Consider the following 12,076-nt stretch of genomic DNA (forward strand, 5'->3'; position numbering starts at 1 on the left):
CCCTTTATTCATACAATAAAGAGAACAACATTGATGATAACATTTCACTGCCCCTGCATTCAGTACTAAAGTGATTTATAACCCAACACCAGCCAAAGTTGATCACTTTGAGCAACACAGCTCTATCTGTTGGATATCTAGGCAGAGTAGGTGTGTTCATGTAAATACAGTTTGCTCCTGAAGTCTCTCCCCCTTTCCAACTAGCTGTCAGGAGAGTTCATTCAGACCTTGCTTACACTTTTACTTATACCCCCCGACTATGTCAGCAGCCAATGAGAGAGACAGGCAGGACCAGCTGAGCGCTTCCCCCAAACAAAAAGACGCCAAGAAACTGGGCCATTTTGGAAGAAAGGTTTATTCGACGGGTAGCCTCCAACTACGTATCTCTAACCAGCAAGCTTTGCTGAGGAGATACAGCTATAATCTGTGGGACTCCTTGGGTAAATTTAAGGACTCACTGCCTCAAAATTCAAGGCAGAAATTCATTGCCCTCTTGGAAGATGGTAAGAATGGGCCAGGACCTCTCTCCAGGCAGCTCTGGATGCACCCGACTCGGCAGCCAGGATAATGGCCTCCATTGTCACCATGAGGTGTTGTTCTTGGCTCCTGTCCTTGGGACTTCCTCACAAAGTCCAACAATCCATCCAGGGCCACCCCTTCGAAGGTTCTTCATTATTCTCGGACCATATGGACATGATACTTCACAGCCTGAAGGACTCCAGGGCCACCCTCCAGTCTTTACGCTCCATCGGCTTCCAGGAAGTACTTCAGGCCCCAGCAGCCGCCTCATTCTTGGCGCCAGAAATTATCAACTGTGCCAACCATTCCTGTCCACCTCAATCTCCCAGCCAGGGTCTCAGAGGTACTCCGAGGGGCCCAAGCGGACCTTTTGAAGGTGCACCGTCACTGCTTCAGATCCGACTTCCCTTTTATTTTTGTACTGGCTGTCCCACTTCAGCCTAGCGTGGTCCCACACAACATCGGACCGTTGGGTACTAAGTACAGTGACAGTCGGCTATACCCGTCAGTTTTTGTCCACCCCTCCCTACCACCCACCATTCCCGTCCCTCTTCAGGGACCCTTCTCATGAGTAACACCTCGTACAGGAGGTGCAATCCCCCCTACAAATGGGGCCGTGGAAGAGGTTCTGCAAGACATGAGAGGGAAGGGGTTTTACTCCCAATATTTCCTAATCCCAAAGGCCGGGGGGAGGGCCCTCCAGCCCATTCTGGACCTGCATTGCCTCAACAGATATCTCAAGAAACTGAGCTTCCGCATGGTGTCCATGACCTCTATCATTCCTCCCTGGATCCAGGGGACTGGTACGGCACCCTCGACTTAAAGGACACATACTTTCACATTTCTATCTTCCATGGCCACAGAAGATTTCTCAGATTCATTGTGAATCAACACCACTACCAATTCACCACCCTACTGTTCGGCCTCTCTGCATCCCCTTGGGTTTTCACAAAGTATATGGCGGTAGTAGTGGCCTTGCTCATACGGCGAGGCATCCAGGTCTACCCGTACCTCGACGACTGGCTGATCAAGGGTCAGTCAGAGGCTCAAGAACAGAACAGCATCAGCACTGTCCAAGCCACCTTCAGAGCGCTGGGTCTGCTGATAAATGAACAAAAGCCAACTCTTGTCCCAGTTCAGAGCATAGAATTTTTTAGGGCAGTGCTTGATTTGACCTAAGCCATGGTCTTCCTGCCGGAGACCCGATTTCAGACCATATCGTTCCTGATATCCAATCACAGAATATCAGGGTTGGAAGGGACCTCAGGAGGTCATCTAGTTCAACCCCCTTCTCAAAGCAGGACCAGTCCCCTACTAAATCATCCCAGCCAGGGCTTTGTCAAGCCTGAGCTTAAAAATCTCTAAGGAAGGAGATTCCACCACCTCCCTAGGTAACCCATTCCAGGGCTTCATGACCCTCCTAGTGAAAAAGTTTTTCCTAATATCTAACTTAAACCTCCCTCACTGCAACTTGAGACCATTACTCCTTGTTCTGTCATCTGCTACCACTGAGAACAGTCTACATCCATCCTCTTTGGAACCCCCTTTCAGGTAGTTGAAAGCAGCTATCAAATTCCCTCTCATTCTTCTCTTCTGCAGACTAAACAATCCCAGTTCCCTCAGCCTCTCCTCATAAGTCATCTGCTCCAGCCACCTAATCATTTTTGTTGCCCTCCGCTGGACTGTTTCCAATTTTTCCACATCCTCCTTGTAGTGTGGGGCCCAAAACTGGACACAGTACTCCAGATGAGGCCTCACCAATGTCAAATAGAGGGGAACGATCTCGTCCCTCGATCTGCTGGCAATGCCCCTACTTATACAGCCCCAAATGCCGTTAGCCTTCTTGGCAACAAGGGCACACTGTTGACTCATATCCAGCTTCTCGTCTACTGTAACCCCTAGGTCCTTTTCTGCAGAACTGCTGCCTAGCCATTCGGTCCCTAATCTGTAGCAGTGCATGGGATTCTTCCATCCTAAGTGCAGGACTCTGCATTTGTCCTTGTTGAACCTCATCAGATTCTTTTGGCCCAATCTTCTAATTTGTCTAGGTCTCTCTGTATCCTATCCCTAGCCTCCAGCATATCTACCATTCCTCCCAGTTTAGTGTCATCTGCAAACTTGCTGAAGGTGCAGTCCACGCCATCCTCCAGATCATTAATGAAGGTATTGAACAAAATCGGCCCCAGGACCGACCCGTGGGGCACTCCGCTTGATACCGGCTGCCAACTAGACATGGAGCCATTGATCACTACCCGTTGAGCCTGACGATCTAGCTAGCTTTCTATCCACCTTATAGTCCATTCATCCAGCCCATACTTCTTTAACTTGCTGGCAAGAATACTGTGGGAGACCGTATCAAAAGCTTTGCTAAAGTCAAGGAATAACACGTCCACTGCTTTCCCCTCGTCCACAGAGCCAGTTATCTCGTCATAGAAGGCAATTAGGTTAGTCAGGCATGACTTGCCCTTGGAGAATCCATGGTGACTGTTCCTGATCACCTTTCTCTCCTCTAAGTGCTTCAGAATTGATTCCTTGAGGACCTGCTCCATGATTTTTCCAGGGACTGAGGTGAGGCTGACTGGCCTGTAGTTCCCTGGATCCTCCTCCTTCCCTTTTTTAAAGATGGGCACTACATTAGCCTTTTTCCAGTCATCCGGGACCTCCCCCGATCACCATGAGTTTTCAAAGATAATGGCCAATGGCTCTGCAATCACATCCGCCAACTCCTTTAGCACCCTCGGATGCAGCGCATCCGGCCCCATGGACTTGTGCTTGTCCAGCTTTTCTAAATAGTCCTGAACCACTTCTTTCTCCACAGAGGGCTGGTCACCTTCTCCCCGTGCTGTGCTGCCCAGTGCAGTAGTCTGGGAGCTGACCTTCATGAAGACCGAGGCAAAAAAAGCATTGAGTACATTAGCTTTTTCCACATCCTCTGTCACTAGATTGCCTCCCTTATTCAGTAAGGGGCCCACACTTTCCTTGACTTTCTTCTTGTTGCTAACATACCTGAAGAAACCCTTCTGGTTACTCTTAACATCTCTTGCTAGCTGCAACTCCAACTGTGATTTGGCCTTCCTGATTTCACTCCTGCATGCCTGAGCAATATTTTTATACTCCTCCCTGGTCATTTGTCCAATCTTCCACTTCTTGTAAGCTTCTTTTTTGTGTTTAAGATCAGCAAGGATTTCACTGTTAAGCCAAGCTGGTCGCCTGCCATATTTACTATTCTTTCTACACATCGGGATGGTTTGTTCCTGCAACCGCAATAAGGATTCTTTAAAATACAGCTAGCTCTCCTGGATTCCTTTCCCCCTCATGTTATTCTCCCAGGGGATCCTGCCCATCAGTTCCCTGAGGGAGTCAAAGTCTGCTTTTCTGAAGTCCAGGGTCCATATTCTGCTGCTCTCCTTTCTTCCTTGTGCTAGGATCCTGAACTCTACCATCTCATGGTCACTGCCTCCCAGGTTCCCATCCACTTTTGCTTCCCCTACTAATTCTTCCCTGTTTGTGAGCAGCAGGTCTAGAAGAGCTCTGCTCCAGTTGGTTCCTCCAGCACTTGCACCAGGAAATTGTCCCCTACACTTTCAGAAAACTTCCTGGATTGTCTGTGCACCGCTGTATTGCTCTCCCAGCAGATATCAGGGTGATTGAAGTCTCCCATGAGAACCAGGGCCTGTGATCTAGTAACTTCTGTTAGTTGCCGGAAGAAAGCCTCGTCCACCTCATCCCCCTGGTTTGGTGGTCTATAGCAGACTCCCACCACGACATCACCCTTGTTGCTCACACTTCTAAACTTAATCCAGAGACTCTCAGGTTTTTCTTCAGTTTCATACCGGAGCTCTGAGCAGTCATACTACTCTCTTACATACAATGCAACTCCCCCACCTTTTCTGCCTTGCCTGTCCTTCCTGAACAGTTTATATCCATCCATGACAGTATTCCAGTCATGTGAGTTATCCCACCAAGTATCTGTTATTCCAATCACATCATAATTCCTTGACTGTGCCAGGACTTCCAGTTCTCCCTGCTCGTTTCCCAGGCTTCTTACATTTGTGTATAGGCACTTAAGATAACCCGCTGATCGTCCTGCTTTCTCAGTATGAGGCAGGAGTCCTCCCCTCTTGCGCTGTCCTGCTCATGCTTCCTCCCAGTATCTCACTTCCCCACTTACCTCAGAGCTTTGGTCTCCTTCCCCCGTGAAACTTGTTTAAAGCCCTCCTCACTAGGTTAGCCAGCCTGCTTGCGAAGATGCTCTTCCCTCTCTTCGTTAGGTGGAGCCCATCTCTGCCTAGCACTCCTCCTTCTTGGAACACCATCCCATGGTCAAAGAATCCAAAGCCTTCTCTCTGACACCACCTACGTAGCCATTCATTGACTTCCATGATTCAACGGTCTCTACCCGGCCTTTTCCTTCCACAGGGAGGATGGACGAGAACATCACTTGCAGCTCAAACTCCTTTATCCTTTTTCCCAGAGCCACATCATCTGCAGTGATCCGCTCAAGGTCATTCTTGGCAGTATTATTGGTGCCCACATGGAGAAGCAGGAAGGGGTAGTGATCCGATGGCTTGATGAGTCTCAGCAGTCTCTCCGTCACATCGCGAATCCTAGCTCCTGGCAAGCAGCACACTTCTTGGTTTTCCCGGTCAGGATGGCAGATAGATGACTCAGACCCCCTGAGGTGGGAATCCCCGACAACCACCACCCGCCTCCTTCTCTTGGGAGCTGTGGTCATGGAACCCCCATCTCTAGGACAGTGCATCTCATGCCTTCCAATCAGTGGAGTCTCCTTCTGCTCCCTTCCCTCAGATGTATCATCTAGTCCACTCTCCGCATTAGTATTGTGGAGAGAAAATGATAACGGTTGCTCACCTGTATCTGCATTGCTGGTACATGGACGCTCCTCTTTCTTATTCTGGAGCTCACATGCTGCCAAATTTCTTCACCATCCTTCTGTCCCCACCGTTCAGCTTGCTCTGATTCTTCAGAATGTTGTGCCCGTAGAAGCATATTCTGACATCTGTCTAGGAACTTTTCATTTTCTCTTATGCAACGCAGGGTCCACCCAATTACGACAGCTCGGGTTTGCCTCAAGATACTGGGGCACATGGCTACATGTACTTACATGGTTCAGCATGCAAGATTGCACCTCACACCCCTCCAGATGTGGCTAGCTTCAGTGTTCTCCCCGAGCAGACAACACTTGGACTTGGTGCTCACAATTCCTCCCCTGGTCCTTTCCTCCCTGGACTGGTGGAAAGACCCAACATCAGTAATGATGGGGGTGCCCTTTGTTCCCCCACAACCATCAGTGTCTTTAGTCTCAGATGCGTCAGACCTAGAGTGCGGAGCCCACCTCAACAACTTCAGGACTCAGGGCCTCTGGTCCCAAGAACTCTCCCTGCACATAATGTCAGGGAGTTCAGGGCAGTTCGCTTAGTATGCCAAGTATTCCTTCCCCAGATCTCAGGCGAGGTGGTGCACGTCCTGACAAACAACATTGCAGCCATGTTCTATATCAACAAGCATGGTGGGGATTAATCATTGACACCGTGTCAGGAGGCCATCAGTCTATGGGACTTCTGTGCGAAGCACTCCATTCACCTTGAGGCATCACATCTCCCGGGAGCCCGGAATATATTGGTGGATCATTTCAGCCATATCCTTTTCCTCTCACCACAAGTGGTCCCTTTATATGGGGGTCACCAGGTTCATCTTCCAAAGGTGGGGGTCTTCCCAGATAGACCTGTTCACGACCTAGCAGAACAGGAAATGCCATCAGTTTTGCTTGCTGTGTGGGCACAGCCTGGGCTCTTTCTCTGATGCTTTTCTGTTCCCATGTTCAGAAGATCTCCTATTCTATGCTTTTTTCTCTAATCCCTCTGGTTCACAAGGTTCTCCTAAAAGTCAAGTGGGGGAAGGCGAGGGTTATTTGAATAGCCCTGGCATGGCCACGTGAACACTGGTTGGGCACGCTCCTGGATCTATTGGTAGCAACTCCACTCTGTCTGGACCTAATCTCACAAGACCAGGGCTGGTTGCTTCACCTGAACCTCGTCTCCTTGCACATAGCTGTATGGATGCTACATGGCTGAACCCAGAAGAAATGGCCTGTTTGAAACAGGTTCGGCAGGTCTTGCTAGGACCAGGAAGCCATCCACTAGGGCTACCTATCTAGTCAAGTGGAAGTGCTTCTCAATATGGGTGTCTCAACAAGCGCGCTCTCTCTCTCTCTCTCTCTCTCTCCAACTCGATTTTTCCTTAAGTCTATCTTGGACTACTTGCTGCATTTAAAGCAGCAAGGCCTGGCACTCGTATCTATCAAGGTATACCTAGCAACAATCTCAGCCTCTCTTCCACCAGTGAATGGCTGGTGGGTGTTCTCCCATGCGATGACGGCACATTTTATCCAGGGTTTGGAGAGACTCTATTCTCAGGTCCATGAGCATTTCCCCCCATGGGACTTAACCCTGGTTCTGTCGATACTCACAGGTCCTCCCTTCGAACCACTAGCATCATGCCCCCTGCTGCTTCTCTCTTGGAAGTTTGTCTTCTTGGTGATGATCGCCTCAGCCAGAAGGGTCTCTGAAACATAGGCGCCCATGAAGAAAAATTGGCAGATACTTAGCACCCACTGGCAGCCAAGCTACCCTATCTACCCCCTGTAAGCAGAGTCAGGATGAGCTCTACCCTGACATCTGGTGGTGAATTGTGGTGAGTTGTGGAAAAGAACTTCAGGGGCTGCTCTTGTTTGCATAGGTACACCCACCTTGCCTAGCATGAGCCCACAGCAGCCCAAATGGTCACTTTGGCTGCTGTGGGATCCCCAGTTTCTCTGTTATTGGGGCAGGAAGAATAAAATGTTGTTACCCTGATTATGTGAATCAAGGACAGTGGAACTGTTTTATGACAGAGGGACTCGCCATCAACTAAGTGGCACTCGCTAGACAAGGGACATGGGTTCCAAATCCCAGTGAATTGAGAGAGGCTGGGGACAGGTATTTGTACCTGATGGTATGGGCCCCTTTTGAGGGCCTGAAACACCAATTGCACCTCCTCCTCTCTCAACTGTGGAATATCAGAGCTAATTTTGATTATCAGAGCAGTCTAGTTACAGGCTGCTGAGCTGAATTTACTTTGGGCCAATGGTGCACCAGCACTGAGGCTCCCCTACTACAAGCTGAAAGCACTAAAGAGCTAAAATTACTAAGAGCTGAAATCAGAGAGTGCTGTGTTAAGTAGTGGGGGGGCTTGAAGATACATTACTGAGCAGCTGGCAGAGCAGTTCACGGGACAGCTGGCTGGCGGAGCAATTTGTGGGACGGCTGGAGTGGCTCATAGGATGGCTGGTGGAGTGGAGAGGCTGGCGGAGCAGAGCAGTTTGCAGAATGGCTGGAGCAGCTCACAGGATGGCTGGTGGAGCAGAGTGGCTGGCGGAGTGGCTCGCGGTGAAGGCTGCAGCAGAACCCCATGGAGAGATGAGGCAGTCAGCCTCAAACCACGTAAGGTGCCCCTTAACACCTCCCCCCCCATTGCCACCCAGGCTGGGAGGTAAAACTCTGCAGATAAACTTTTGAACTCTGGGGTTGCACTGACCAGGGACAGAGACTTTGGGGTTGTTGGACTTTTGGGTGATTGTTGGGTTGTTGGACTCGAGACTTTTGGAGTGTTGGACTTTTGGGACTTTGGGTGATTTTTTGGGTTGCTGGACTTAAGACCTTGCGGAGAAAAGAACTCTGCCAAACTTACCTGGGGGGTGGGTCTTTTGCTCATGGTTTGTGTTATGAATCCTGTTTGTGGTGTTTCCCCAACATAATGCTGCATTGTTTCCCTCCTTTATTAAAAGGATTTTGTTACACTCAGACTCTGTGCTTGCGACAGGGGAAGTACTGCCTCTTAGAGGCACCCAGGGGGTGGTATGTAATTGTCCCAGGTCACTGGGTGGGGGCTCAAGCCGGTTTTGCATTGTGTTATTGAAACGGAACTCCTAGATACTGAACCTGGCCTTTATTGCTGTCAACTCAGATGGGCAGAAGGGTTACACCCCCACTCGTGCCCCTGGCCAGCCCTCACTGATCAACTCCTCCCCCTTCCTCCCAGTGCCTCCTGCACACCATGGAACAGGGGAGGGGGCGGGAAGAGGCGGGGCCTGGGGCTGAGTGGGGGTTGAGCACCCTGGGGTAAATTAGAAGCTGGCGCCTGTGCTCTGAAATCAAGGCCCTTATGTTGGTGTTCTTCAAGGACAAGGTCCAACTGTACCCCCACCCAGCCTTCCTGTGAAAAGTAGTGTCACAATTCCATAGCAACCAGGCCATTTTTCTGCCAGACTTCTTCCCAAAATCTCTTGAGAACTCTGAGGAATGCTGGATGTTAGGGTGCCCTCACTTTCTATGTTGAGAGGACTAAACCGTTCCACAAATCCATACAACTCTTCGTAGCGATAGCAGAAAGGAGGAGAGGGCTACCTGTGTCAGCCCAGAAGATCTCATCATATACAACTGTCTGTATTCAGGCTTGCTACAAGCAGGCAAATGTCTCGCCTCCAGCCAGCTTAACTGCTCACTCCACAAAAACCCAGTAGCATTCCTTGCACAGGTCCCAGTCCAGGACATGTGCAAGACCACAACCTGGTCATCGGTACATACCTTCACATCTTACTATGCCATCACCCAACCAGCCAGAGACAATGTCAGATTCAAGAGAGCGATGTGGCAGTCAGCATGTCCGTGAACTTTGAGCCTACCTCCTGGGGTACTGCTTGTGAGTCACCTAACATGGAAAGGACATGAACAAGCACTCGAAGAAGAAAAGGTTACTAACCTTTTGTAACTGTTGTTCTTTGAGATGTGTTGCTCATGTCCATTCCATGACTCACCCTCCCACCCCTCTGTTGGAGTAAACCAGCAAGAAAGAACTGAGATTGTGTGGCTGGTGAGGTGTCTTGTACCAGTGCATAAGTCCGCGGCAACAAAGGGTGCTAGTTGGCCTGATGGATACCACTGAGGGAAATATCTCTGGCAATGGTGCAGGCTGTGCACACACACCTAATATGGAATGCATGTGAGCAACACATCTCGAAGAACAACAGTTACAAAAGGTCAGTAACCGTTTTTTATTAAAGCAGAAATGAATGATTAAAATAGTTTTTTATTTTTTTAGTGGCTGATTGTGTTGTGTTAGATCCAAGGATTGCTGCATGGCTGATAAACCCCAGTGACACTGTCCCCTCTTTTGAATATTTGATACATAAGCATTTTGAAAATCCTGTCTCAGAGAGAACAGTGAATATGAATGCAGATTCCTTGAGAAATACATTGGTAAGTAGCTTTTAGAGACTCATAGTCAGATAAACCAAATAGTGAAATATTAAAGATATTTAGATACTTTGCAAGGTACAATAGAGAAAAATATACAGAGAAAAATATATGCAGGATTTTCTTCTGAGAGCAAAGGGTTATCTTGGTTCGCAATATATGCCAGAGAATTGGTATAAAATAATCAGGGCTTGTTGTATTCTTTGGGCCAATGGAACCAAATTCCCCATGAGTAGCTCCTAAATCCTGCAGCACAAACCCTAAATTCCATGGCAATATTAATTAATGTGATCACCATGAAATCTCCTTTGTTCTCTCCCTCCCACTCCCTGGCTGCAAGCTGGACTCCAACTCTCACTCCCAGCATCTCCAATGCCCTGCTGCCTCATTCCATGGAATAGTGTAGGGTGCCTGCATCATAATCTAATATAATTTTCCTTTGTGAAGTAAGTTGAAAAGAAAGATGCATTTGCAGGCAGAGTGCTGGTAGGGTGACAAAATACAAAATGTTGAGCACTTGGCTGCAGCAAAATGGTGAATTCCATGCCAGAAATGCTGAATTTCATGGCATCTTGGGAAAATGTCAAATTACATAGCCATGGAATCATGGGGAACTTGTCACACTCAGTATGATAGAAATTTTGTTGAGTTGCTGCTCTGATGACCGGGAGATTGCAAATTATCCCTGTTGAACAGGCAGGCTTCTGGCCAAAACTTAGTTGTTGTGACCAAGTTCTGGCACTCACAACTCACATTGAGGCTGGCTATTAAAAAAGAAAAACCTTAAAGACTGGCGCAGTATTTGTTGACCTGTCATCTGCGTATGATACTGTATGGATTAAGGGCCTGATGCTGAATCTTGCTAAAATCATACCTTGCTACCAAACACTTCACCTGCTGTGGACCATGCTGAGTAACAGACGCCTGCGGGTGTACCTGGATAATAAGACCAGCTCACCCTGTAACATAGACAACGGGCTACCACAAGGCTCTGTACTTACACCAACCCTTTTTAATATATACATAAGTGACATACCGCCAACTAAATCATGAAAATTTGGATATGCAGATGATCTTGCCATGACAATCCAAGGTAGCTGCAAAGATAAAAATGAGAGCCAACATAATCCAGAAACTAGCAGGTACAACCTGGGATGCATCAGCATCAGTGTTGCGAACATCTGCAATAGCACTTGTATATTCAGTAACTGAATATTGTGCACCGGTATGGAGCAGATGCAGCCACACATGACTTGTGGATACGCAGCTAAATAGAGTGATGTGTTGCATCACGGGAACCCTTAAGTCGACTCCAACACCATGGCTACCTGTCCTGTCTAACATCGCTCCCCTGCCGATATGCTGAACTGCCGCAACATTCCGCAAAGCTCAGCGAATCCGGGAAACAGATGGCTTCTTATTCACCAAGACCTTGACAACACCTCCCCCCCCACACAACGTGTTAAGTCCCGCAAGCCTTTCTGGGAACATTTGTTTAGCCTCATGCAATCAGGCTATGATCAGAAGGAGGCGTGGAAAGCAGATCGGGCTAAACAAGACTTAAAAAATAAGCACTGTGTGCCAGATCCCACACAGAAGGTTCCTGGGTTTGACCTTCCATGGTCATCTTTGTCAACTCTGAACCAAATTTGAACCAGCCATGGTAGATGCAGATATATAATGCACAAATGGAAAATCAAGGATTCCCTGGTGTGCGAGTGTGGTTCCCCATGACAGACCATAGAACATATCACTACCTATTACCCAATTTATAAATATGAAGGAGGCATTACTGCAATAAATTCTGCTACTCCTGATGTAGCCATTTTGGCTCGATCAACTTCAGGTGAAATTGTAGTTGCTGCTCTACACCAGCAATATGAAAGAAGAAAAATAGAAATGTTTTGTCTGTTTTAATGAAGCTTTTTTAAAAGAATAGAATTCTTAATTGTTAGCCCTGCTGCAATAGAAATGTTCCACAGAAATCATGATTCTGCTGGTAAAACTGTTTCATGAACAATATTATGTAGCCAAGGGTTTGCGGTTCATATTTTGGGCCACAACAGTGTAGTCTCATCAAAAATTTGAGACCCAGTTTGGAGACACTAGGCTTCACTGGATGTGTTAATTATTCTGGGAGTTTAGAGAGTTAGGGAGAACTATTCAGATCTCAATCTGTGTCCAGTCTAAATGAAGTGTTACTTTTGATATCACTAAAACAGTCTTGTCTCTTGTATACCCTG

At 48.0% G+C, this 12,076-nt stretch overlaps 1 protein-coding gene across 1 annotated transcript in view; it reads left to right on the plus strand.

Moving 5' to 3' along the window:
• POLN (DNA polymerase nu) overlaps nt 1–12,076 on the plus strand; it is a 191,700-nt gene that overhangs the window by 41,780 nt on the left and 137,844 nt on the right. The window contains exon 6 of the mRNA XM_026648138.1: nt 9,679–9,836. Within this exon, the coding sequence (XP_026503923.1) occupies nt 9,679–9,836 (158 nt within the window). The remainder of the gene's footprint in view (nt 1–9,678; nt 9,837–12,076) is intronic.

The sequence above is a fragment of the Terrapene carolina genome, unplaced genomic scaffold (assembly GCF_002925995.2).
Source record: "Terrapene carolina triunguis isolate 2854851 unplaced genomic scaffold, T_m_triunguis-2.0 Scaffold66, whole genome shotgun sequence".
Taxonomy (NCBI): Eukaryota; Metazoa; Chordata; order Testudines; family Emydidae; genus Terrapene; species Terrapene triunguis.